The sequence below is a fragment of the Chenopodium quinoa genome, unplaced genomic scaffold, assembly GCF_001683475.1.
Source record: "Chenopodium quinoa cultivar QQ74 unplaced genomic scaffold, ASM168347v1, whole genome shotgun sequence".
NCBI classification, from domain to species: Eukaryota; Viridiplantae; Streptophyta; class Magnoliopsida; order Caryophyllales; family Amaranthaceae; genus Chenopodium; species Chenopodium quinoa.
In genome coordinates, this window is record NW_018742879.1 from 3,095,519 (window position 1) to 3,122,686 (window position 27,168).

At 36.9% G+C, this 27,168-nt stretch overlaps 5 protein-coding genes across 5 annotated transcripts; 4 read left to right on the plus strand and 1 right to left on the minus strand.

The window, feature by feature from the left end:
* Nucleotides 1–1,261: 1,261 nt before the first annotated feature.
* On the plus strand, nt 1,262–9,462 carry LOC110726500. The gene is made up of 13 exons (XM_021905977.1): nt 1,262–2,838; nt 3,346–3,520; nt 3,771–3,883; nt 4,328–4,423; nt 4,516–4,585; nt 4,954–5,009; nt 5,415–5,465; nt 5,899–6,003; nt 6,093–6,137; nt 6,723–6,810; nt 7,665–7,870; nt 8,842–8,928; nt 9,052–9,462. Exons 1-13 carry the CDS (start codon nt 1,459–1,461, stop codon nt 9,214–9,216), a joined length of 2,637 nt encoding a protein of 878 aa, XP_021761669.1. The 5' UTR covers nt 1,262–1,458; the 3' UTR covers nt 9,217–9,462.
* A 738-nt stretch (nt 9,463–10,200) lies between these two features.
* Nucleotides 10,201–12,817, minus strand: LOC110726245 (pectate lyase-like). Its single transcript, XM_021905703.1, has 4 exons — nt 12,455–12,817; nt 11,097–11,754; nt 10,531–10,773; nt 10,201–10,425 (listed from the first exon to the last, which is right to left on the minus strand). The coding sequence occupies exons 1-4, from the start codon at nt 12,649–12,651 to the stop codon at nt 10,201–10,203; spliced, it is 1,323 nt and encodes a 440-aa protein (XP_021761395.1). The 5' UTR covers nt 12,652–12,817.
* A 969-nt stretch (nt 12,818–13,786) lies between these two features.
* Nucleotides 13,787–15,285, plus strand: LOC110726246. Its single transcript, XM_021905704.1, has 2 exons — nt 13,787–14,154; nt 14,324–15,285. Exons 1-2 carry the CDS (start codon nt 14,013–14,015, stop codon nt 15,091–15,093), a joined length of 912 nt encoding a protein of 303 aa, XP_021761396.1. The 5' UTR covers nt 13,787–14,012; the 3' UTR covers nt 15,094–15,285.
* A 908-nt stretch (nt 15,286–16,193) lies between these two features.
* Nucleotides 16,194–20,452, plus strand: LOC110726501 (protein QUIRKY-like). Its single transcript, XM_021905978.1, has one exon. The coding sequence runs from the start codon at nt 17,275–17,277 to the stop codon at nt 20,437–20,439; it is 3,165 nt and encodes a 1,054-aa protein (XP_021761670.1). The 5' UTR covers nt 16,194–17,274; the 3' UTR covers nt 20,440–20,452.
* Nucleotides 20,453–22,768: 2,316 nt separating this feature from the next.
* On the plus strand, nt 22,769–25,970 carry LOC110726502 (putative F-box protein PP2-B12). The gene is made up of 3 exons (XM_021905979.1): nt 22,769–23,854; nt 25,074–25,192; nt 25,337–25,970. The coding sequence occupies exons 1-3, from the start codon at nt 23,513–23,515 to the stop codon at nt 25,797–25,799; spliced, it is 924 nt and encodes a 307-aa protein (XP_021761671.1). The 5' UTR covers nt 22,769–23,512; the 3' UTR covers nt 25,800–25,970.
* The last annotated feature ends 1,198 nt before the right edge of the window (nt 25,971–27,168 follow it).

Here is a 27,168-nt window from a genome sequence, read left to right on the forward strand (position 1 = left end):
CGCCGCCTGTAATGAGTAATGGTGGTGAATGGGTCTAGAGGCGGCGGGGGAGTCAGCTGGCTGGTATCTGGCACCTCCTGGGAGCCGGACGGCGCAGTGCTGTGGAAGGTGTAGTCCTCTGAGAATGTCGGCGTCGTAGTCCTCTGGTATCTTCCACAGCACTGCGCCGTCCGGCTCCCAGGAGGTGCCAGATACCAGCCAGCTGACTCCCCCGCCGCCTCTAGACCCATTCACCACCATTACTCATTACAGGCGGCGACGTGTCAGACAGAGGGCCGAGCAACCTGACCTAGATCAATTGCCCCGAATAGATGAATCGGGATAGTGTTAGCTTAGTTATTTCATGTAGTAAAATTTTTGTATAGATTAGGTATATAACATTTACATTTCTATTATAATAAATGTTTTTCGGTCAACATTTGTGTGTTATGTTCTTTGTTTCCCAATATGTTTTGATTTATGTATATATTGACTTGTCAACGGTGGTGGTGGAAGGTAGTGGTGTGAGGTGGAAGGTTGTTGGAGGTGGTGGTGGTGGAAGGTTGTTGGAGGTGGTGGTGGACGGTTGTTGGAAGGTGGTTGTGGTGGTGGGAGGTCGGGGTGGAAGGTGGTGGACGGCGGTGGAGGAAGGTGGTGGAAGCCGGTGGAAGGCGGTGGTGGAAGGTGATGGTTGGAGGTGGTGGTGGAAGGTGGTGGAGGTGATGGTTGGAGGTGGTGGAGGGCGGTGGTGGAAAGGGGTTGGAGGTGGTGGAAGGTGGTGGTGGTGGTGGAAGGCGGTGGTGGTGGAGGGCGGTAGTGGAAAGGGGTTGGAGGTGGTGGAAGGAGGTTGGGGGTGGTGTTGGAAGGATGTTGAGGGTTGGGGCAAGAAACTGGTTTGGTGCTGCCAACCAGGTAAAACGCTGCCTGGGGCAGCGTTTTACCTGTAAACATATACAGATAAAAGGCTGCCCCAGGCAGCGTCTTATGTTCAAGCATAAGACGCTGCCTGAGGCATCGTTTTATGCTGTTGCCTTTATTTTTTAATTAATTTAAAAAAAAAATAAACGAGGGAAAAAAAAAGTCAAACTATAAAAACGCTGCCCTTTGTAGCAGATTTTTTTTTTAAAAAAATAGAGGGTAAAACGCTACCCGAGGCAGCAGTTTACCCCAGAAGCTTATTTTTGTAAATACTTTTGCCACGCAACCAAATTTGTAATTATTTTCTTCGGGAAGCTTAGTTTCCTAAAACGTCCATTTGTTTTTGCGTTTTTGGAGGTAGTTTTCCACGGTCACACACCCTCCTTCTAGTTTCTACTTTGTACACCCACCCATCCTACTAAAAAGTGAAAACATCAACAACACAAATCTCAGAAAACCTTTGATACTAGTCCTCCTAATTTCTCCATTTCTGTTGTATTGTGTTCTTCGATTTAATCGACACTTTTCCTTGCAAATTCACTGCAAATCTGAGCTCAATCAATGGATCATTCATGGCGTCCTCACCCAACAATCCAAGGTAACATCTGCCCAACTTGTTCAATCTCTCACTTCCCCTTTTGCCCTCCTCTTCCCCACCCCTCTACATATTCTGCTCCTAATTTGGATCCCAATTTTCGCCCAATTAATATGAATCGACCTGTTTATAATAATACTAATCCTTGTGACCCATATTATGATCCTGGGTATAGTAATCGAAACCCTAGTTTTCCTCATGTGGGTAATTTTGGGACTGTTAATGGAGGTCCATATTCAATGGAAAACCCTGGTTTTGGGGATGGTAGTTATATGGGGAATGATTATTATAACAATGTGAATGGTAGGGGTATTAAGAGATTAAGGGTTGATGGGAATTATCCTGGGTTATATGGGGTTCAAGGCGATGGGAATTATCCGGCATCGAAAATTCCGGTGGAGGGCGGTGAGAGAAGGTTAAAGATGATTCATGATCATGGTGGGCCGAATCCGGGTTTTGGTTTTGGTGGGGATATGAGGGGGAATGCTCTAGAAAGTTCGGGTTTTGATAGGAATGTTGATGTTCGGGTTCCTGGGAATTCGAGTGAGTTTGGAGTGAGACCGTTGAGCAATGTGGAGATGAGTAACAACCCTGCTGGAGTGGGGCATGAGGTGCATTATCAAAGGGATGGAGTAGAATGCCAGACGGGGTATGGATCACGGTATTCCGTGAAAAGGAGTGTGTCGGATATAGAGCATGGTTATCATCACTCAAACTATGGAATGTTGCGTGGTTCAAATGAGGGGTTCTATGGTAGCAATGTAGAGCCTTTGCATTCTCACAATGCTCCTATACATTATGATCAAAGGAGCAATTTGCCTACAGCGAACCACTACTCCAGTGGCCATCCACCACTTCCTCCTGCAGTGCCGCAACCTGGTCAATTGAGATATGATTACGGTCCTCCTCGCCCTTTAAGTGATTTAAGGCCGCCAATTGAAACTAGGCCACCCCCTCCTGATGGTTGTCAGGTTCCAGCTGGTAATCATATTGCTCCTGCACGACCTCATTACGGAGCCCCACATATGGATTACCAGGGTGGTTATGGTAACTCTATTCCAGAAAACACGGGTCATTTTCATGCTTCACAAGGATTTGACATGCAGCCTCCACTTCCAGCTTCTCCACCTCCACCTCTGCCTATGGAGCCACCAGGTCCCTGGCCAGCAGATCACAAGCCTTTATCTCCACCACCCAGAGTGTCTTCTTCATTGTTTCCTGTTCCTGTTGGCTCTTCAGCACCAGTGCACTCTTCACATGTCCCAATTCCTGAATCTCACACACGGGCAAATTCACATCTGCTGAACTCTCAACTTGGACATATGTCTCGTGGTGCCTTTCAACGGGTGAGTGAATCCAAACCTTCCTTTATTTATTGTTTGCTTGTAGATGTCATGGTATAGTTATAGTAGATTTTGTTTCTGAGACTGTTTTACTCATAGACTACTGGAAGGTAGGGGAAGATATGTACCCAATTGTCATATATGCTGATGAGGTTACTGAGTGATGTAGCTTCTCAAGTCATGGTTAATTGGTTATTATCTTGGAATACATGATTGACAGCCCGCTAGACTTCCCCTCCCTCCTAAGGAGAATTTTCTTTGAACTCTTAAAAAAAAATACAAAGTACTTGCATCATCTGTTATGGTGCTGCTAGTTTAATTGAAAAACAAGGGTGTCTCCTATTTGATGATTGATGGTGTTTGTGTCTATTTGACTCCATTACGGTTTTGTGGAGTTTGCTACTTTTTTTTTTTCCTAATTTTTTTTAAAATCTTTTTTTTTTGATTTTTAAAACTCTATTGCTTCCCTATTCCAACTAACTGTTACATTGGCGTTCTTTCTTTCTCCAGGATGCTCAAGGAACTTTGACATCATTTGGACAGTATCTTGGAGATGGCCAAACAATTCCATCAAAGAACAATTTTCCTGATAAACCAAAAACTATAGATGCTGCCCACTTATTCAAACCACCTCATCGGAAATCTCGTCCAGATCATTTTGTGATTATACTCCGAGGCTTGCCAGGTACTTCCATTGCTGTACCCTTTTGCTGAATCTGACGTTCTCTTCTTCGCGAACTTTTAATTTGGTCTATGGAGTATTTTCTATCTGTCTAGTACCAGATGGATAAGAACTAGAAATGTTTTAAGCAGCAATATAATAAAAAAAACTCCTAATGTGCATGTGCATGAAGTTAGCACAGCTCATAAATAAGTAAACATTATCTGAAAAAACAAAAGGATGCAATTCCTCACCATTGCAATATTTTACACAGGAAGTGGAAAGAGTTACTTGGCTAAGATGTTACGTGACTTGGAGGTTGAACATGGTGGCAGTGCTCCCAGAATTCATTCAATGGATGATTATTTCATGACAGAAGTTGAGAAGGTGTGTCTCTGGCTTTTTATCCTCTCATGTTCCACATAGAATGTTCAGTTTGATTTGTTATATGCGGTAAGATATACTAGTTTGATCCTTAAGCACAGTGTATTGGTTTATAGGACTATATATCATATTTAAGGGATAACACCAGACAAGCATAGTTTAAATTTTAAATTAGAGGATGTTGTCAAAAATTGGATGTGATGAGTATGTGAAAGCTTAGTAAGTGCACTTTCCAGTAGAAAGAATTCTTTCTCAGTAGCTATTTTTGCTTAAGTACATCCATTATGGGAAGATGGGCATTCTTTATGGGGTGAAGTGTTTTATTAGTTTGGTTACTTTGGTAAAATATCTTTTTACAATCCTAATCCAGTTGAGATGTTTATTTACACTGTTTTGAACTTAAAATCTGAATAACGTATACTCATGTAGTCATCTTTTGCTACATAGGTTGAGGAGAATGAAGCTTCAAAATCTTCTGGAAGGTTCAAGAAACCTACCATGAAGATGGTCTTAGAGTACTGTTATGAACCAGAAATGGAGGAGGTATTGCACTAATTGAAAATTATATATGTCTTTCTCTGTTGCTCAAATGGTCTTTGAAGTCTTGACTTCTGAATTTGTTTTTGTTGCAACAGGCTTACAGATCAAGCATGCTAAAAGCATTTAAGAAGACTCTTGAGGAGGGTGCTTTCACCTTTGTAATTGGTATGCTTAATGATTAGACTAATGAATAACCACTGATCTATTTTCTTTTGCATCTTCTAATTTTATATTCTTTTTATAGTATGACTTAATCGTATTTTATGAAACTAGTAATGTATGGTTTGGCCTTTTGTGTTATAAAATTATGCTTTCTATATGCTCTTTAGAAAAATCATAGGCATAGACATACAAGAAGTACGTGAAATAATATTCCTGATTTATATAGGAATTCACGAATTTCCATTGTTGAGTAGTTGTGGGTCTTAGTGGTCATGTAGTGCTGTTGCACTGCTTTCATCTTCACTGACATCAGATGCAGTTTTCATTGGCAATTGACCCATTTGTCGCTGATTTGTTGTGCCTCGTCTTAGTGGATGACCGCAATCTGCGGGTAGCTGATTTTGCTCAGTTTTGGGCAACTGCTAAGGTATATTCTGTTTCTTTAAAATCAGTTATGCGAGATTTTGTTGTCTGTTTCATGTTCTTTTGGGGTCTGGAAAAGGATTCTTCTCAAGTTCAGGTGGGGGACCCATGTTTGCTACATTTTTTATTGGCCTTGCTTCACTTTCCTTTTAGATGTTAATTTGTGACTCTTTGCTGTAATAATGTTGCAACATCAACAAAGGTTAGCAGATGTTGATACTGCTTTATGCTCATTGCTATATTGATATTGATGCTAATGGCTTAAGCTTGTTATTTGGTGTGACTTTGCAGCCACTAACTGTCCTTTTACTGCTTTCATTTCTGTTTTAACTGAATTTCTCCGTCCTATCCGAGTTGATACTTGATACTTTATGCTTTAACTAATGATTGTCTTTTTATTTTTGCTTAGAGATCGGGTTATGAAGTTTATGTGCTGGAAGCACCATACAAGGATCCTGCGGTGAGTTCCCTTTAGGAGGTTAATGTATATTGTTGGTCATAGTTTAGGGCCTTTAGGCTTCTCGTGCTGCCTCTAAAGCATGGCTTACAACTGAGGATGATGCATACCTCTTGTGTGAAAACTTTGTCTCTTATACTGTCACAAGTTGTCTCTTTCTCCGTCTTTCTCTCTCCTTGTTCTTTAGCTAAGGTACTGTTGAATGGAAAGAATAAAAAGAAGGGGGTGGGACGGGGTGAGGGAGAAGGATCATAGAAAGTCTCTGTTTGTATGGCATTTAAAAATATTTCCTTTCTTATTCCCCTCATCCCCTGCAGTCTTTGATGATTGGAATGTTATAGGGTATTGCATATTTTTTAGGGGTAGTAGATGAGAGATCATTTCTTGACTTGAATACTTTTACTTTTTTTTTGAAATATCTGTAAAAAAATTTCAGGGTTGCACTGCTAGGAATATTCACGGCTTTAATCAGGTTGATGTGGAAAAGATGGCTGCAAAATGGGAAGAAGCTCCATCAATGTACTTACAAGTGGATGCTAAGGTTTAATCTATGGTCCTTTCTATAGCCTTTTCAAATTATGGTTAGCAAGATTGTTCTAACTTGATATGGGTGTAATACATTTATGACAGTCTTTATTCCATGGAGATGATTTAAAGGAGAGCAATATAGAAGAGGTAATATAAATTACTTTTTTTTTTTTTCGAGTCTTTTAATATATACTTCGTATTATCTTTAAGGGTCATAATCTGATGGCCGATTCGGTAGACCATAGGCAGTAATATATGATGGTAATAACAATGAACTTGTGTATATTTGCAAAGAAGTCCCTGGTAATGCAACTCTACTTCCGTGTATGTAATGTTTAATTTATTTTAATTATCACATGGACATTCTTGAAAAGAAACGCTTAGTGGTGGAGAAGCATAACCATCGACAATGTCTACGGAAGTTTCTTGCAAAATTTCATACTTCATTAAATGGTTAAAACTGCAATATGGGGGGATTCACTGTTTTAAATGTGAGAAGAGAGATGATAACAGAAAAAATGTGATGAAGAGAGAGATATTGAGAACCATTATCCAAATAAAGTGATTTTACTATTATTTTACTTCCAACAAGAAAAGTGTTGCAATTTCAATGAACGGATGGAGTATAGACTCAATACAATTACGTCATTTATCATTGTCTAGTACCTGCCAAACTGGCTGTGTAAGTCTTCTTGTTGAGAGTTACTATTGATGACAGTTTCTGCACTCCAGGTTGACATGGACACGGAAGATGGGGATGTTGATGAAAGATTAGCCGAGAAAATTGTTACATCTTCATCTGGAGACTTTGGGTCTAATGGTATGATTCAAAATTTTTTATCAAAATCTATTACTTTTACATGTTTTAAACCTTTTTTTTTTATATAACTTGAAAGCCTTGCAAATTAACAATGCAGTTGGGAGTGGATTTTTTAACCTATTCCACTGCTTGATATTAGTTCAAGACTATTTAGCAGATGATTGTTTCTTTCATTTGGTGGGATCATATTTCTATGAGCAGTTTATTTTGTGAAAAAACAAAGTGTGATCTGAAAAGGTCCTGGTTGGACACCTTTTATTTTGAGATATACCAAATGCTGCTTGCTGTAGATTAGGGTTAAAGCTGTATTATACTTGCATTTGTGACCCTTATGTAATACTTCCTCCGTTTTCTTTAGTCGACACATTCCTTTTAAGTAAAGTTCTTTTAGTTGACACGTCTCTTTTTGGTAAGTTTCTTAATGTATAATCCCATTTTATTCTCACTTACCACCTTTAAATTGATTTGTAATATGATGGGTAAGGGGTTTTATTGGCTTTTAACATCTTTTGACACACCTTAAAATGTGTGCCTAGATGAAGTGTGTCAACTAATAAGAAACGGAGGAAGTAACTTTTATTGTTTTCCAGATCTTTTGAATTGTTTTTGGTTCATTACTTCTCATGATTGTATGTTTTTAGCCGTTTATACATTGTTAGCTTCTTCGCCGGGTCACTCATTAAAAGTTGAAGATTTTTTAGAGGGTAAAGGACTATATTGCCATGACTTGCTTTTAGAAATTCTTGCAACTTTTCAAGCATTATAATCATTTTGGAAGTGACATCAATTGTATAACATAAAATCGTGAATAGAGAGGAAGGGTATGTGGTTAAGTTTTGGTCTTCAAAATACAGTTTCCCAAAAGGATGAGAGGAACTGGGATTCCCAGGTTGATCATCCAACAGAAGAAGTCAAAGATTTAGGACGTAGTAAATGGTCAGACAATTTGGATGATGACGATGATGAGATAAAACAAGTTTTGAAGGGCAAGGCCACTGTTTTGTCTGGATTGGTCAGAACATATGGGAGAGAAGGTAAATCTGTTCACTGGGGAGATCAGGTATGCTATATTTCTTTTCGTCTTTCCATGTATCTACATGCTTGATCTGTAATTGCCCAATTGGTCTATACTCTGCAGTCATGCATAGTGGTTTCCACTTTTCAACTTTTGTATATTGTGGTTGTGACGTTGTGTATAGTTGTCTTCTGCACTGTCTTTCATTTTTCGAGAGTGAAATCAAAGTTTGTCCATGTTTTACATTTGTATATTTATACTCCAGAAAATCAGAAGTGTTATCTCGAGAGTGGAGTTATTTAAAGGTCTACGTCAACCATTAAATGGTTATTTTGGTGTCCTTTTGGTTAAACTTTGATGGCTCATTTGTGATAAGTTGAACCTTTCGGGAGTAGTAGCTGTTACCATATCGTGCTTGTTTGTTCTGCAATATCTTAATTTTTTCTGTAACTTTTGACAAACTGTGTTTCCATGGTTATATTTATTTGTGATCACCTGATTTTGTTCGGTAGTTTGAATGTTAAGATTCTATTTTATGTTTTCGCCTTTGACTCAGTTGGCAGAACAATGGGGAAAGGAAGTTACAATCTCCTCTCCTCTCCTAATGTGATGCTGTTTCTCGAACTCGATGGTTCTTTTTGACATGTCCTTCCAAGGATTTTCCCTAAGAATTGTGATTGTGGGGTATATTGAGTTATGCTGATAGATTTAATCGAGAGGAGTTGCTAATATTTGTTCCTTATTCGTCATTCCCATGCATGACTTATCTAACGATCACTTAGAAAGCTGCAAACCTGCTTTGTCAATGACATGCTAGCAATTTTCTAATGTGGATCTACTTCCAAGTCTTCCATGCTTGGAGTTTTGCTTATTGCTTGTGGATTCCTTCTATACTTGCTTTGCTTATTACATGTAGATTTCTTTCCATTTTTTGGGTTGCTTGTTTGCTGACTTGCTGCATGCTAAAATATGTCGACCTCTGTTTCCTTGTTAACTGGATAAATGCTGTGTTATAGGGTGGCAATACTGGTTTTTCCATTGGTGCTGTCAAGAAAGCAAATTTGGTGTCATTAGTCATTGGCCCTGGTGCAGGTTACAACTTGGTGGGTTTCCAAGTTCAACTTCATCGAATACTTTAAAGGACTTCAATTTAGTTGTGTTGTATTTAATAGTACAAATAGTTTTTTGCTAGAACTATTATAACTTTTTGCCTTAATATTCTGCAGAAGTCAAATCCACTACCTAAGGAAGAAGCAACAGCCGGAAAATCTAGAGAGACGAAGAAGCATACCATGTTTCAAGAGAGGCAGCGTGCAGAGCAAGAGTCCTTCAGAGCTGTTTTTGACAGGAGGCGGCATCGTATTGGTGGTCTTAATGCAGAGGAGGACTGATGTGTCGTATACAGTTTTGTAGTTAGTTTCCATTTTTCCCGATGCTGCCCCTTTGGATGGGATATGCTTATTCCCTTGTATAACATTGTATTGCCAATTTTGCAAGGCTTGCTTGTAATCATGTGTAATAAAAGATCATTTGAGCAAGACATAAAATGAGGTTTTCCGAATGGTAAAACCAACAAAAAACGATACTGTATGGTATCATTTTTAACAATGTGCAAATGCTCATTAACTTGTCCTAAATTTCTCTTATTTTGTTCTTATTAAATAGAAATGATGTCATTAATCTAAATTTGATAAGTAAAAAATTTAAGTTTTACATATTACCTTAAATGATGATCCTATTGAAGCCCCATTTTTTTTTTTTTTTTTTTTTTTTATTTTTTTTTTAAAGAAGGTAAAATAAAAAAACATTAGGATACCCTCCTCATGAAGGGTATATCGAGTTGTGGAACTTTATTAGTATTGTGATAGTATGACATCCAGTTACTTAGATATGAAGTGAGCCTCTTTTTAATGATCAAACTTCATTTGCTAGAACAACTACTTGATTCAAGTTATGCTCTGTATATTGAAGGAATTTCAAGTTATGCTCTGCATATTGAAGGAACTACAAGACTCGATTTATGGTTCACTTTGGTAAAGCACACACATGATTCGCACGAATGTATGCAAGTATATTATGCAATTTGTACTTTCAAAACCAAAATTTCTTCAAGGAACATAATCATGATATACATATTAGTTTTAAAACATTGCCTTGCTACTAGATTCCTTGCATTTTTCTCCTTGTTCTTGCCTCCATTTGTAAAGCAAGAAGCACACATAAAAAGAGGGGGACAAAGCTAAACTATGCGACTAAGTACAATCAACTTATGTTTAAGCGTCTCCCATTGCTCTCAAATTAGAGTAGCTAACCCCAGTAGTTATTCTAATGGATGGCGAAAAAAAGTATAGCTATTGAAGCTAAGAAGCGCGACTTTAGCATGCTTTGCCTTCCTTACAATTAAGAGCACCAGCAAAGCGTGTGAGACGCTTGACATAACTTCCGGGTTTTGCTTTGATCACGTCTTGCCTAGTGTAGGAGAATTTATTTGATTTATCTCCAGATTGATTGAAGAAAGCTCCATTCAACATTATATCTTCATCCGACGTCCATAGCCAATTCTTCCACTCACTATATGGTGCATATTCCCTCTTAGTCACCTATATTCACCATCATTTTATCATTAACAAAAACTTTAGGTTATATCCATTTTAAGGTAAAATATTGCATAAGCATGTATTGATAGAACTACGACGTAATGTTACCTCTTTAGCAAAGAGATTAGGAGGCGCGATGAAGCGATTGCCTTGACTAATGATAGTAGGGTGTTGGCTTCCTCCAATGGCATACATTTCCCAGTGAGTGTAGTCATTGTTAACAACATGGAAGAACCCATATCTACATCTTGGCATTCTTTGTATCAAACGCTTCCCAAAATGGTTAAAAGCTAATGTTACTTGCATTAATTCATCCAATGTATTACCATCTCTTGCTCCAAACAACATCACCTATAAATATATCATTAAATTTACTTATTTTCATTCATGCATTTAGTTACTAATGTTATGATAATTCAAAATTTCTAATCACGAAACTAGTTGTTGTTACGTCCCCAAGTCTCAAACCTGAGACCTCGGTAAAGCTAGAACTGCTGCTATCTTACCAATTGACTAAACACTTACTGGTCATATCCTAGATTTTAGTATTATATTGTAGTTTGTAATATTTTGTAGATAAAACAAAAGACATAAAATTGAATCTTGTTTACATTATTGGCCTATGTGATTCCCTGTATAACCAAACATATAGCACATGGGGAGTGTATACTTACATCATTGTGGTCAGTGAAGTGGCAATTGGAGATGGTGATAGCAGTAGAAGCCTCAATAGCATCAATCAAACCATCCATACAATTAGACATAGAAACATGATCAATCCAAATATTAGTAGATCCAAATATAGATATACCATCACCATCACTAGCAGTCCTAAACCCGAAATGGTTCATAGAATCTCTAATAAGCCCTCCATTTCCCTTCTTAATATCATGTATATGTACACTATGTATGATCACATTATCCACATATTGTAACATTATCCCAGCCCCGCCGGCTATGTGTACGTGCCCTCCACGGCCATCTATCGTCTTGTTGCTCGAAACGAGGAGCTCTTCACTTAGCCTAATCACCATGCCATGCTTGAAAGTGATCCAAAGTGGTCCATCTTGGATGACTGCATGGCGGAGGGTTCCTGGCTTAGGGTTTAGTAGGTCACCGTCCGAGTCATCGGTCACAACATAGATTCTTCCATTTTTGCCCCCGGTGGTCTTGTGACCGAACCCTCGAGCACAATCAGCTAGCTTTTGACGGTTCATGGACCAGTGCTTGTCACATCTCCAACACCGGTCTATAGGGTTCGCGGCTAGGCAATGACCATCATACTTTCCTAAGCCGCTCCTTATATTATTGTTGCTTGTCTCATGAAAATTCCTGTGTCATCAAACATATAATCATAATTACTTTAACTAATACTTAGTCTTATATTAAAACATTATGGTAGTCATATTTCAAACGACCACTATAAAATTTTCAGCCTTGGACAAGTGTTAGAAAATCCTTTAATAAATTTGTTGATGTTTTACTTTCTTGTATAAGTTGATAGAGTATATAACTATATATAAACTGATCTTGGGCTTCAATCATTAACTTAAACTTTTGATTGAGATAATTCTTTAACATGGTATCAGAGTGAGCATGATACAAAGGTCATGGGTTCGAAGCTCATCCACCCCTCCTTTCAAAGTGGAATAGCCGAATAGAATATTAAACGTTAGGTATAGTGGAGTCCATGCTACATCCACACTTCAAGCCCATTGGACTCTCATGTGAGGGGGCGTGATAAAGTATATAAACCGGCTTTAACCATCAGCTTAATCTTTTGTTGGTTGAGATGATCCTTTAAAAATTATTCTTGTAGCACAGCAAAAAGGCGATGAAGCCATCTATAAGGACGGGTTAGATTGGGTCGTTGTCTATTGTAGGGGATCCAATATCGACTTCTCATCCAAATTATAAAGACTTCTGATTTAGACATCGCGTCTAGACTTGAAATTTATTGGGTCTCTATGCCCCTAAAATGAAATGTGTAGAGCATATTGTAAGAAATGAAAGGTGGATGGTAATAACATACTCATGAACTTGTTTATTAAGCGTGTGACAAGCTTCTTGTGGATTGGGATCATAAGCCTTAGCTGCATTCATCTTTGCTTGTTGCTCTCGACTTTTCCAATGGTCGTCGAAATCACCAATGTTAGCCTGTACGTGTAGGGGAAGGATGATTGAAACAAACATGAACAACAACATACATATTATTTTAACTTTTGCCATTCTTTCTTCTATGTTTTTTGCCTTCTTTTATCTCCTACCAATATTTTTTTTCCTTTTTTGAATAATACGAAGTATTCTTTTTTTTTTTTTTTAAATTTTTTTTTTATGGGTGTTTTTAATCTATTCTGAAGTTCCATTTTCGTCAGTTGCAAAATAGTGGTATAAAGAAAAGAAATTCTAAAACAAGGAAGGAAAGGAAATGGGAAGCAGGGAGTGAAGAAAGGTGATTGTGACAAAAATTGGTGAATTAAACAAACAGAAAAAAATAACAACGGGTGGTAAAAATGTGTACATGTGACAGAAATTAGGGAGTTAAAAAAACAGATAAATTAATAAAGGGTGGTAAAAATATGTACATTTTTTGCTCCAATTTTAGCAAATTTAGACATTTGGCGTCAGTATATATATGGCCTCTTGTTTAAAGAAGGCACCACAAAAGATTACTAAACATCCCAAATTGATTTAAGGATCTTCTAATGTAACAATGGGCACACGTTAACAACTGATCATACTTGTACAATATTTTCTCACAAAAATCATTACCTATGTGCTTAATCGATATAAAGATGGAGTAATTTGATAATTATTTTTATAAAATTTTCATAATCTACTTTTTCTTACAATATAATGTAATATCTAACTCTATTCTAAAGACTTTTTTCAAAATACTTAACAATCTAGCTGCCAGATTATTTACACTCAATAGTCAATAGTTGTAGCACGTGTAAGGTGAACCAACATATTTATGAGAAATTAAGATATCTGTGTTTATTCATTTGACGTATGGATAATGAATTACTAATTCTCTTTAACTCTATTTGTAAATTAATGGCTCATCTGAGAATTTCGCGACATTAGAGTTTTTATTATTTGCTCATTTGAAATTAATTGCAACATGATTAGGATAAACTCGTACCATCAAGCCAAATAGGAGGAAATCAAGAAAAAAGGTCATCACATAATCGTATAATTAAGATGTGAAATGAGTTTCATAAGACTAATATATTGTTTTTTCAAAATCAGGTGAAATGCATGTATTTGTTGATAATTAGCTGAAGAAAGAAGTTGTTACAAGAAGTCTAAAAAGCAAAGAATCATCCCATTTCCTTTGCAATAGACTTCAGTATTCAAACCCAAAGCTTGGTATAAAGCAATGTATAAAACCACAAGTAAAGACTTCTCTTAATTAAAAACTTGCATGTTTAAAAGTGCACCCAAACACTTTTCTCCCATTTCCATATTTAGTATTAGTACGACGAGTATATAACATTGACACATCCATCGCAATCATACAATTCAAAAATATAAAACAGACATAAAATCGCGGTTGCTTCTAAGGTATTCCTTCAACACTTGAAAATATGGCAGATTTTACACGGCGAAGATGGACTACGCCTAGGATAGCCGTTCCTCGCCGTGGTCCGGTAGATGAAGAAATCAACCCATCTTCAGGGTGGACTAATGACTTTCCTGGATTTCATTGCCTTCTCGTTAATCTTCCTGGTTAGACAAATTCATGCACTTTAATATTCATTTGTACATTATATTTTAGCTATCATGTCAAATTCTTGTTATGTACACATACACATAAAGTTAACTTGTTATGTCTAGTACATATAGTTATCTTGCATGAGCAAATTTTACAATTTTGGAACATATATTTTGTTTGAAGGTTTTAATGAAGACGACATCAAGCTGAATGTCGACGAATCTGGGATCGTAGTAGTTAGCGGAAGGAGAAAGGTAAGTGATGAGAAACAAGAGCATTTTGAAAAGACCTTCAATGTGCCAGAAGATGGAGACGTTAACAACATAAAAAAGATATTCGACGGAGCTACACTCAGAGTACGTATCCCAAAGGTGGCTAATTCGGAAGAGAATAAACCGAGTAGTGCAGATGGAACTTCAACTAACAACATCAACCCGGAGGCTACCAAGGATACCACCGAATCTGATATGATTCCAAGCGAGAGTCCTGCTCCTAGCAACGGCGAAACAGAGAATCGCAAGGAAGCATCCTTCATTCCTTCCTTAGGTTCAATCAAGGAAGGTAAACCAGTAGAATCTAACAAAGAAGCTAAGAGTCCAACTCCAAATAACGGTACCAATGGGGCGGCAATTGTAGATGCTAATGATAGCCGTGCATCAAACAGCGACACCAATGAGCAGAAAGAAATAGCTACTAAAAACAAAGAACCTGACAATTCTGTAGTAAGTGGTGAGTCTGGTGACACCAAAGAGAAGAAAGAGGAACCATTCAAGAGCCCTCCTAAAGAAGAAGGAAACAAAGAACCAAAAAAAGGCGGTGATCAAGAGGAAAAAAGTTCAAAGGCATCTGTACTAGGGAGGATTGCTGAGAACAAAGGGATTCTTTTAGCATCCATTATATCATTTACACTTGGGGTGTTACTGTCTCACAAAATGCACCCATCATCAACTTAAAAGTTCTGTTTCTGCTCTTCTTCTTTATAAATTATATTGATTGTTTGCTTGAACAATATTCAAGATGTGTTTATTAGACCTGAAATATTTTCGGATTCATACTGTATTTGTCTATTTTCGGATTCATACTGTATTTGTCTAACATATGACGTTATACATAGAATGTTAGAGCTTTAAGATATATCCGAAGTATAAATGAAGTGGTGCTAATGAGTGTATTGACAAAACATATTCGATCTTTCTCCGCATACTCATCAAAGAGAAAACATTGCAGCTAAATAAAAGCGATGTAAGTTTTATGTCATTCATCATAATATTTGTATGGCAGATTGACAGTACATCAGTCCCTTTGTATGGAATTTTAGCTAGCTGTTATGACAATGAAAAGAAAAGATATACGGAGTACATGCTTCAAAATTAATAACTATTCAGAGTATAAAACATATTTCTAGGCCTCAACCATCAGCTTAAGCTTTTGGTTAAGTTGGTCCACTAACAATTCGTTATTGATGTATGATTGAAAACATAAAATTATTTTACCTATTTATGGAGTATCTGATTCTCAATAAACAGTTCTGTAATCTTCAGAAATCCACTGCAGGAAAAAGGTGTCCTTATTTTTGGAGCATCAGAAAATAAAGAAGCTTCTTTCGGAGTTGAGATGAAAAGCACACATTGTAATCCTAAATATTTGTATAATACATTATGTAAATCATCTTCTTAGCAATCGTTTCTCAACTTAATTTATGCATATTTTAGCCTACAGAAAACACAACTAAAGTGGCTAGTTTTGTTACTTACTGCAGGGAGAAGTTGACAGAATACAAAGAGAGCGCGTTACCAGTTTAAAAAAAACTGGTTATTAACAGAATTCATCAATACTGTCATCTTATTATGTTAGAGCTCTAATTCCATTAGATATGACTATATATTGTTTTGGGACATACATATAGGACTTAGAAGTACATATAATGCATTTAGTCATCAATTTGGTCATGCTCAAGAGTATTAATTAAAGGAAAATCAATGCGGAACAGTAAAGGGAGATGGGAGCATCTTTAGTTCATTGCAAAAATAAACGAATTGTCATGACGTGATACAATTCAAAGGCCAATAACATAATCCAGAAAAAGTTAAGGTATTTGACAATGATAAGTTTCTTTCAGAAGAATATTAGAACATATCTATGACAAAAATAAAAGGAGATGCCTTTTGCACTTGGAAAAAACCCCTTTATTCAAAATCTTTAAGGGTTGCTTTTCACAAAAACATAAAATAAAAAAGAAGAAATCAAGCTTACTCATAGCCCTAAGATTTTGAGGTGGAATCATATGCTTTGCACAATTGCACATACAGGGCATCTGAACCTTTTCCTATAGCATATCACTTCCTAGTTGTGTAATCTTCAATCTTCCCCAAATTCTTTCCTACTGCATCAGGAGAACAAATTAATTAAACTAAGAATCTTGCTAATCGTGTTACTCTACCAGCTTCGAGTCTACATTAGCACTAAACTTGCGTACATCTAGACCTCCACCGAACCTTATTGTCATGTACTGTTACCCTTTACATTACAATCCTAACTCACACCCTATTACTTAATTATGTTTAATTTCGCAATCTAACTTTATGACCTTCATTTTAGAATTATAATAAATAAAATTCAGACAGAAACCCAACAGACGGTACTAAAAAAGACAGATTTAGCAAATCATGAAACCATAATCAAAGGGAAGGAAGCTGATAACAAAACCAAAAAGGAGGGAACCTGAATTATTATAAATAAAATTAAATAATTATATATGAATAAATAAAATTAAATAATTATACATGAATAAATAATTATACAGTAAATATAAATTAATAAAAAGGCCCAAATACCTATAGACATACATTAGACAAATAAAACCTTCAAGAAAAGAATAGAATCTGAAAAAAAATAACCCAAAAAAACATTCCCTCAAATCTGAACACGCTTATACACTTATTTGAAACCCAAAGTCCAGAAAAACAAGAACTCATAAATAATTAAACAAAAACAAAACACCACTACTAGAATTATTACCACCATCACTTATTCCTAAAAAGAAAAAAATTGTGTTGTTTTTCTCCCCGCTATCAACGGCAATCTTGTCTAACCTTACAAAAAAGAGGATATCATAAGTTCATTACAATGAAGTTATGAGCTCACCACCACCACCACCTCAAAATGCGAATGACCCTCAGGGAGCAAATGCCGTCGAGCAAAGACTCGTACGAAGATTAATTGTCGAGGTGATCGATGCTCGAGACTTGCTCCCTAAGGATGGTCAAGGGAGTTCAAGCCCGTATGTGGTGGTCGATTTTGATGGGCAAAGAAAGAGGACTACTACCAAGTACCGGGACCTTAACCCGACTTGGAATGAGCCCTTGGACTTCATTGTTTCGGACCCGAATACGATGGATTTCGAGGAGCTTAATGTTGAGGTGTATCATGATAAGCGAATGTCGCCTTCGGGTGCAGCTAGGAAGAATCATTTCCTAGGGAGGGTGAAGTTGTATGGGTCGCAATTTTCAAGGAGAGGTGATGAAGGGCTGGTGTATTTTCCTTTAGAGAAGAAGAGTGTGTTTAGTTGGATTAAAGGGGAGCTTGGGTTGAGAATTTATTACTTTGATGAGGTTATTGAGGTACCTCCTCCGCAAGGCGAATGCGGAGGAGGCGGACCTCCGCCTCCTGAGATAGCGGAGGTCCAACCCGAACAAAGAAGGGAAGAAGAGCAAGGCAGAGTGGTAGAGGTTGTTCCACCAATGCCGACCGATGTCGCAATGGAAGCAGCTGGGAATGGTCCTTACCCTCAAGGTCATGGTCCTCCACCTCAAGGGATGGTGGTGGAAGAAGGTCAAGGTCCTCCTCAACAACAACATCAAGGTGGTGCGACAACCGAAACGATTGTCCACCACCATCATGACGGATACCCGCCACCACAGCAAGAACAATACCACCCTCACCACAACCATCCTCCGCCAGAAATGCAGGGTCCTCCGCCAGAGATTATAAGGCGAATGGCTGCGGCTCATAAACGAGCCAACCCGGGTGAGTTTGCTCCTAGAGTTATATCTGGTAAATTTGTTCCTGAAACAGAGAAGATATCAGCATTTGACTTAGTTGAGCCAATGCAATACCTCTATGTTAAAATCGTGAAGGCTCGTGGGTTAACACCTAATGAGAATCCATACATCAAGATACGAACAAACTCCACTCGTCCACTCTGTACAAAACCTGCTGCCTATCGTCCAGGTGAACCTCCCGAGAACCCGGAGTGGCAGGAGACCTTTGCTATCTCCTCTCCCTCACCCTCCATTGCCGGGACCCTCGAAATCTCGATATGGGACTCGGCAACGGAGAGATTCTTAGGAGGGGTCTGCTTCGACCTCTCAGACGTGCCAGTGCGGGACCCGCCTGATAGTCCGCTGGCCCCGCAATGGTATCGTCTGGAGGGAGGGGAGGGCGTTTCAGGGGACGTACAGCTTGCGGTTTGGCTGGGAACCCAAGCTGATGACGCGTTCCCTGAAGCGTGGATATCCGATGCACCTCCGCAGCAGCCGAATGTTTCTTACACTCGTGCTAAGGTATACCAATCCCCGAAACTATGGTACCTCCGGGTGACGGTGATTGAGGCTCAAGACCTCCACATTCCGCCGAACCTCCCTCCATTGACGGCGCCGGAGATTCGGGTTAAAGCACAGTTGGGGTTTCAATCTCTGAGGACGAGACGCGGGTCTATGAGTGCTCACGGTGGAGCCGCGGTGCACTTTAACGAGGACTTGATTTTAATTGCAGGGGAACCTTTGGAAGAGCAATTGATTCTGTTGGTTGAAGATAGGACTAGTAAGGATCCCATGCTTTTAGGCCACGCTATTATTCCTGTGGGGTCAATCGAGCAGCGAATCGATGAGCGACACGTGGCTGCAAAATGGGTTAATTTGGAGGGTGGTGATGGGCCCTACTGTGGGAGGGTTCTTTTAAGGTTGTGTTTAGAAGGTGGGTATCACGTGCTTGATGAGGCGGCTCACGTGTGTAGCGATTACCGGCCGACGGCGAAGCAGTTGTGGAAGCCTCCTATTGGGGTATTAGAGCTTGGTGTTCTTGGGGCACGTGGGTTGCTTCCGATGAAAACTAAGGGTCCGGGTAAGGGCTCTACTGACGCTTATTGTGTGGCTAAGTATGGTAAGAAATGGGTTCGGACCCGGACGGTTACGGATAGTTTTGATCCGAGATGGAATGAGCAGTACACGTGGCAGGTTTATGACCCGTGTACCGTGTTAACGATCGGAGTATTTGATAATTGGCGGATGTTTACAGACCCGGGGGAGGAGAAACCGGACTATCGGATTGGTAAGGTTCGTATTCGGGTGTCTACATTGGAGAGTAACAAGGTGTATACTAATTCTTATCCTCTTTTGGTATTGCTCCGAACTGGGCTTAAGAAAATGGGTGAAATTGAGTTGGCGGTTCGATTCGTTTGCCCGTCTATGTTGCCGGATACGTGTGGTATCTATGGGCAGCCACTACTTCCGCGGATGCATTATCTCCGCCCACTTGGGGTGGCCCAACAAGAGGCTCTTCGCGGGGCTGCCACTAAGATGGTAGCAGCTTGGTTAGCCCGTTCCGAGCCACCCCTTGGGCCTGAAGTAGTCAGGTACATGTTAGATGCAGACTCACATACTTGGAGCATGAGGAAAAGCAAAGCTAATTGGTTTCGGATCGTAGCCGTGCTCGCTTGGGCAATCGGGTTAGCCAAGTGGTTAAACCATATAAGAAGATGGAGGAACCCATTAACCACAATTTTGGTTCACATTCTTTATTTGGTCCTAGTTTGGTATCCTGACTTAATAGTCCCAACGGGATTCCTCTATGTTTTCCTAATGGGAATATGGTATTACCGGTTTCGACCCAAAATACCCGCGGGTATGGATACCCGATTATCACAAGCGGAAACTGTCGACCCGGATGACCTCGACGAAGAATTCGACACGGTCCCAAGTTCAACCCCACCAGACTTAATCCGTGTTCGATATGATCGGTTGCGAATCTTGGCAGCCCGGGTTCAAACCGTGTTGGGGGATTTAGCGACCCAAGGCGAGCGAGCCCAAGCATTAGTAAGTTGGCGAGACCCGAGGGCTACAAAACTATTTATAGGGGTATGTTTTATGATAACAATAACACTATATGCAGTACCCCCAAAAATGGTTGCCGTAGCACTTGGGTTTTATTTTTTGAGGCATCCCATGTTTAGAGAACCAATGCCTCCAACTAGTCTAAACTTCTTTAGAAGGCTACCAAGTTTGTCTGATCGATTAATCTAGACATTTATTAACATTTTTTTCTCACTTTTTTCCAAATCTTTTGCTTAGAAAAATATTTATACCTATAGAGAAATGCAATTTATTTAGATTTATAGGGAAGAAAAAGGGAGACTTTTTTAGCGGGGAAAAAAAAAAGAGTATTTGTGGGTTTGAAAAGGGTTTGGGTCTCCAAATAATGTAGGGTACTATATGTACATTGGGAGAGGAGAAAGTGGGTTGAAAAAACGGGTCAAAAAAAGGACTTTTGTTTGTTTGGGGATTGAAATTGATTGCCTGACAAAAGGATTGAAATTAGGAGAAGAAGAACAAAAAAAGTGGGGGCAAATTTTTGGATGCCAGGGAGATTGGTGTTGTATTGTCTCTGTAGTATTATTATAGAGATTTAATTGTACTTTTTACTTTATAGTTTCTACTAACATTTGATTGTATCACTAGGAGTAAAAGATTTGTATGAGTATGATTTATGAAGGAGTTCGGGTTTATAATGGTTGTGAACGTTTTCTTGTAAATATAATGTGTAATGTTTAATCAATGTTAAATGGTAAATTGGTGATGAATCGAGTTAAAATTGTAGCATTTACACTATAATATGCAAATTAAATTAGTATAGAAATTTGTACAATGTTTTAGAAATACATTCTGAAATTTTTTGAATTTCCATTTCAAAGATGCAAGCATTCAACCTTTACTTTATCAACATATCAAGGCTGGAAGCATAAAGAAATGATGCCCCATTACACCCACTTCCATTACGTGAGACCCTGTGTTTAAAGGCCAATATTAATTAGGAATTTCCTAATTATAAAGAGCACTTTTCACTATTATACAAGTAGTATTTAAGTCTTTTTTACTCTGTCTTCTTCTATTAGCTTAAGAATCCATTTTATCAAGCTTATATCTGAGCATCGGAACAAATGTATGTACTTTTAAAGTGTTAATAGCATAGTCGTGCATAACACAGCATGTGGCTGTCACGTGCTACCGCGTGGAGGACAACCTCCTCGCGCTCCCAAGAATATGAGTATCATGTTTAGAACTCTTGGTTGCATTTGATAATTTGGTTTTTAGAGACTCATATGTTATGTCTCTAGTTAATTTTGATCCTCACATTGTATAGCGGTAAAGCCCATTTATATATACAAAGTGTTGTTGGAGTAAGTTTTGCAATCTAATTTCAATTATATTCTCAACTTCCAAAAACAAGAATTTTCTGCCTTGTAAGTGAGGTTGTCAAGCTTTGTTTAACATAAAGCATAAGATATAATATGGGATTTCAAACATTACCATTGTTCATTCACTTTTCCAATCCTGTTTAATAATTTTATAGATACAATGAGTCAATTAGCACCATGATGTATCTGTCGATTTGTCTTTAACTCGCCTTAATATGGCCTATAGAACTAGTTTATTATTAATGGATGTCAATTACGTACAAAATATATTATAGTCGGGTAAAGTTTTATAGAGCGACAATTATCATTTACACGCACGTACATGATAGAATTAGCTTAATAGCATCAATTTAAACTTGGTTAAAAAGCAAAGTTTGTAGAGCCAGAGCAAAAGGGAGATTCCGGAGGAAAAAAGGGGTGGGGAGGTGTGATATTGAGCTCAAGAATAGAAGCACCAAATTAAAGGCACTTTTTCCTGTTCCTTTTCACCTCCTTGACTCTTGCCAATCACCATTGTGTTTCTTGACATACCATGCTTACGTTAAAAGCATTATTCTTTATCCGAGGTAATCCTTAACTAAAGGTGTTAGCTTTTTATAGAACATTTTTATGATAATTGGAAATATTAATAAATACTCAATATAAACAATTATTAACTACAGTACTTAATTTCTCTCAATTAAATTCAATATTAACAAAATTTCAGTTTAATGAAGAATGATGAAACATACTCAATTTACAAATCACCTATATAACAATTGGACTATACTCTAATATGAACTACGAAGTATAATTTTAGATTTTTTTTTTTTTTTTTTTTTTTTTTTTTTTTTTTTTGTGTATCTAAAATATGAGTATCGATTAATAATGATAATACTAACTTACTGTTTATTCTTATTACAACAAACCAAATTAGCTCACAATAAAAAAAAATATATAAATAAAAAAAAAAAAAAAAAACAGACAAGACCATGTCTTTTTATTTAATTTTCTTATTGCCAATACATGAAATTTCTTATAAAAAAATATGAAAATTAGATATTTAGGTAATATGAAGTACATTTGAAGAAATACCTAACAAAAACCCCACTTAAATATGTGTTTACTTTCATATAAGTGTACAAATATAATATATTAAGTTCAATGAAAACAAGTGAATTGAAAAGGATTGGAAAAAGCATACCAAATCAAGCTATAAAAATTTCTAACCAATAATCCGTAAATCTTATTCAGTTCTAGTACGGAGTACATTTTAAATAAGCCCATAAGAATAAAGGGTGTTGGGCTTTAGCACTATTTTTTTCACGGGCTGGTGGTACTGGAGCACATAGTTTTGTTTTTTTTTTTTTTTTTTTTTTTTTTTTTTTTTTTTTGAGAAAATAGCACATTCTCCGTAGTTATTTTGAATTGGTAATAATATTCCTACTTTTTTCGTCCTTAAATAAAAAGTCTTTTTTTCCCTAAAGAAAATCTTTTTAGTTACGATATGAGTACATGGGACACCTTATGCGCAACCCTCTCCGATCCAACTTTATTGAATTCGACTCATTTATCCGAATTAACACCTTTATGGAAAACCTTTCCGACTCGACCTTACATATTTCGATCCAGTTATCTAAATTGACACCTTTATGGCTTTATGCACAACTCTTCCCACACATCATTTCAGTGTTGTGCTTGTTTCACTACATATTTTCTATTCATTAACTCATTTTAAGTAAATATCAAATGAACAAAAAAATAAATTATCCTTGGATGCACTTACCTCTATATACACCCGAGTGTATTTAAAAGGTGTTGTCTCTCATATCGTGTTTAGCTTAATAATGAGCTCTTACCAATTCTAACCAACTATTGTATTTTTATTAAATTTTTTTTTAACAAAAAACCCAAAAAAGCTGATGAAAGCAAGCATACTATCAAAGACAAAATCTCTCGAACTGAGTAACTTCCCAAAAATAGACGACATGTCTTGTAACAACTTATTAGATTTACCTGTGGGATGTCTTTCGCACATATTGTCGTTGACTTCGCCGAGGGATGTCGTCCGATCATCAGCCGTTTCGACGGACTTTTTATCGGCGTCGAAATCGGATGCCATTTGGAACAACTTTCTGCCGTCCGATTGTGATTACTTCTTATCTCAATCGTCAATTCCAATTGATCAACAACAATTTGCTTCTAAAAAAGATCTTTTTTTCTCTCTTTGTCAATTTCCTATACTCTTCGACAATAAAACTCAGGTAATTTTTTTTTTTTTTTGTTTAATTTAATTTGTAGATCTTAGTATTCATTTGATAAGGGTAAGTTTTCTATATATACTTTTATAGGTAACAATGACAATCTTATGGAGTATAGTTAAAACAATAATGTAAAATACACAGTTTTACCCAAAATTTGTGAAAAAAGTGAGAAAATCATTATTATATTTGCTTTATAGAGTAATGATTTTATTGACGGTTATCAATTATGATGGTTGTTATTAGGGTTGATTTATGCTTAATAGTTCTATAGTTAAATCTTCAAATACTCGCTTTGTTTCTTTTTATTGTTACACCTTGATCTTAACCGTTTCCAATAAACATCTTTGATCACGTATATATTCAACATGATTTGAGTAAAATTCTAAGAAATTGATATTTTGAAAATTCTTTTCAGGACAAAGCGAACCTCACATATAATATGATTTTAATTTTTATAATAATGTATTTTATAGTCAAAGGTTTAAAACGGTTACCACCAAAGTGAAGATGTAACAATAGAAAAGAAATGGAAGAAGTGTTAATCAGAATCTTGTATGAATAACTAATCAACCTGTGCCCAAATGTTATACAATGTCTTCATAATGTGCTCATTAAATCAATACTCCATAGTCCGTCCTACAAACTACTCCCTCCGTCACCATGCTCACATTGAATAAAAGTTTGTGGAAACATATTTTTATGGGGCAAAAGTATTTCATGTATGGTGAAACAAGTTTTAATGTATGAAAAAGCATTGTTGAATACGTAATTTTCAAACTTTCTTAATTCTCGTGAAAAACACCAAATGAAAAACTATTAAGTGACAGAGGAGGGAGTACATTAATATGATCTTGTAAATGTTAGTGAATTTTTTATTTTCACTTTTAAGCTTTAAGTACAAAGTGTTATTGACTCATTGTCCAAGAGTGTAGGACAGATTCTAACACAAAACTATTACATATTTGTTTTTCATTTCCCCTGTTTCAAAATTGCTCTAGCTAACTAATCATTTAATTAAAAACTTCTGGTACTACAACTAATACTTAATCATCAGGATCCTCTATTCAGCTTTAAACTTTTAACAAATCAGTTATACTTATATACAATTAGGTAATAGTCTTTTCCTTGATCCATTTCCAATCCACATACTTCTTGTACTATTATTATTCCTTGATAAACTATATATGTAGACTTGTAACAATTTTGTTGCATAATTTAGAGTTTTGCCTTGGACAAAAGTAGTGGCAAAAAATGTTACATGCTTGGTGCAAGAATGCTGATGATCGCGTGGGGAGAAACCCCTGCATACTGGAGTTGGAGATTCATCCCTGAATCGAGGTTTCTCTTTCGCTTTTTCTTTCAATACAAACGCATGATAATGCTTAACTTTGATTCTATGACATGAAATTGTTAATTTACAAGTTTTTATGATAAAATGACACAATATAATGGGGTTGAATTACATATATTGTCAATTTATAGGTTTCCTGAGACTGCTCAGCTGAATTCTGTATGTTGGTTTGATATTAAAGGGCGATTACCAATCAAATTCCTCTCCGCAGATACAACTTATGGCGCGTATTTTGTGTTCCAGAAGGTTGTGCATTCTTTCGCCGGGTTTTATGGACCAGTTAAGGCATCTGTACTAGAGTCTGATCAAGAAGGGCTGTCCAAAAGTTATGAAGATCATAGGTTAGTTGCTAATCACTATTTTATTGGGGATCAAGACTTTGATGAACCTACATGTTGGTTGGATGCCGATGAATTGCCAGTGGAAAGAGGTGACGGATGGATGGAGATAGAGATGGGCAGGTATCATGTTGGTTCCGGTGTTGAGGCTTTCGACGAAAGGGTGGTGTTGGAGATGGCACTGATGGAGGTTGAAGACCTTAGTTGGAAGAGTGGTCTTCTTGTTCAAGGCATTGAACTTCGTCCTTTGGATTGATTATTAAAGAAAAGGATTGTTTTTCATTGTGATGCAATATATTCATCAACATTAAATGTGCAATTTCTACGTTTTTTACTTAAATTAATGGATGTGAATATGTGATGATTCATGGTCATCTTGGGTTTGTACAGTTTGGATTGGAATAAGTATTGTCTTTGGTTTTTTGAATGGCAAGTCTTGCGATATTACATTATTAATTAATGACTAAGTAATTTCAAATGATTTCTTCAAAAAAAAAAAAAAAAAAAAGGGTAATTTCAAATGATATTTTGATATGAATGTTGTCTGAATTCATTAATCACTAAAAGTTAAACTATGGTCATTAATTACTATGAATACAAACTCTGTATTAATTAAGAATTTAAGACTAGTTTGTAACCGTGTTTATACACGTGTCTAAAAACTAAAATACGGAAGAAAAATAATCTATAATAATAATATTATTAAATCTCATGGGGATAACATGTTAAGGACATGTGTCACTCCATGTCATAATGAGATTTATTACATGGCGCCACATGGATGATGATATGACATTACGTATACATATTTGGACCATATTTAATCACTCACAACACTTGGAATTTCTAACTTCTATGACCATTATTATTCTATCAAGTGGACAACCACATTGATTCCCCATAAATAAATTCTTTTTTATTCTATTCTATTTGTTTTTATATTCCACAATTAATGTCATTCTATCACTTAATTAATATTTATAAGCTGTAACTTTTCATTAACTTGGATTCTAAAAGTTTTTAAGCATATTATGCAATGTCCTACTTAATCGTAAAACATATACTACTGCATCTTTTTTTCTATCCCCATATTTTTTTTCAACTTTTTATTTTATTATTTAAACTTAAGATAATGTTTTCAAGATATTGTTAAAACTTAAAATAAGTTTTACATTTTTATTTAAACAAAACCCGGGGCATCGCCTGGGCTTTAAACTAGTTGTGTTATTATTCCAAAACAAAGTACCTTAAAAAATTGGAAAAATTGATAAAAATAATCTCAACTTTTATCCGTTCGCTCAAAATAATCCCAACTTTGGATTATTTTTAAATAATCCCAACTTTTGGGGTCATTCGCTCAAAATAGTCCTAACCAGTCACTTAACTTGTTATAAAAAGTTAAGGTGACACGTGTCATCACGTAATTGGTTGGGAAAAAAACTAAAAAAAACATTTAAAAATTAAACTTAAAATATTTTTTTTTTTAAAAAAATTAACGTAACCCCACTCACGACCACCCTCCACCACCAGCCACAGCCCTTTCCCGGAACCTCCATCCCCACCGGCAATCAGACACCCAATCACCCATTCACCCATGTACACCGCCCGCCGCAACTAGCTGCAGC

Excerpts from the sequence above, each read along its gene's own strand:
- LOC110726502 (XM_021905979.1), top strand. The coding sequence starts at position 23,513 with ATGAAAGCAAGCATACTATCAAAGACAAAATCTCTCGAACTGAGTAAC. Across the intron at positions 23,855-25,073 it reads TCTTCGACAATAAAACTCAG|AGTTTTGCCTTGGACAAAAG; the intron begins GTAATTTTTTTT and ends TGCATAATTTAG. Across the intron at positions 25,193-25,336 it reads AGATTCATCCCTGAATCGAG|GTTTCCTGAGACTGCTCAGC; the intron begins GTTTCTCTTTCG and ends GTCAATTTATAG.
- LOC110726246 (XM_021905704.1), top strand. The coding sequence starts at position 14,013 with ATGGCAGATTTTACACGGCGAAGATGGACTACGCCTAGGATAGCCGTT. Across the intron at positions 14,155-14,323 it reads CCTTCTCGTTAATCTTCCTG|GTTTTAATGAAGACGACATC; the intron begins GTTAGACAAATT and ends TTTTGTTTGAAG.
- LOC110726245 (XM_021905703.1), bottom strand. The coding sequence starts at position 12,651 with ATGGCAAAAGTTAAAATAATATGTATGTTGTTGTTCATGTTTGTTTCA. Across the intron at positions 11,755-12,454 it reads CTTAATAAACAAGTTCATGA|GAATTTTCATGAGACAAGCA; the intron begins GTATGTTATTAC and ends TTGATGACACAG. Across the intron at positions 10,774-11,096 it reads ACTTCACTGACCACAATGAT|GTGATGTTGTTTGGAGCAAG; the intron begins GTAAGTATACAC and ends ATATATTTATAG.
- LOC110726500 (XM_021905977.1), top strand. The coding sequence starts at position 1,459 with ATGGATCATTCATGGCGTCCTCACCCAACAATCCAAGGTAACATCTGC. Across the intron at positions 6,004-6,092 it reads ACTTACAAGTGGATGCTAAG|TCTTTATTCCATGGAGATGA; the intron begins GTTTAATCTATG and ends CATTTATGACAG. Across the intron at positions 6,811-7,664 it reads TGGAGACTTTGGGTCTAATG|TTTCCCAAAAGGATGAGAGG; the intron begins GTATGATTCAAA and ends TTCAAAATACAG.
- LOC110726501 (XM_021905978.1), top strand. The coding sequence starts at position 17,275 with ATGAGCTCACCACCACCACCACCTCAAAATGCGAATGACCCTCAGGGA.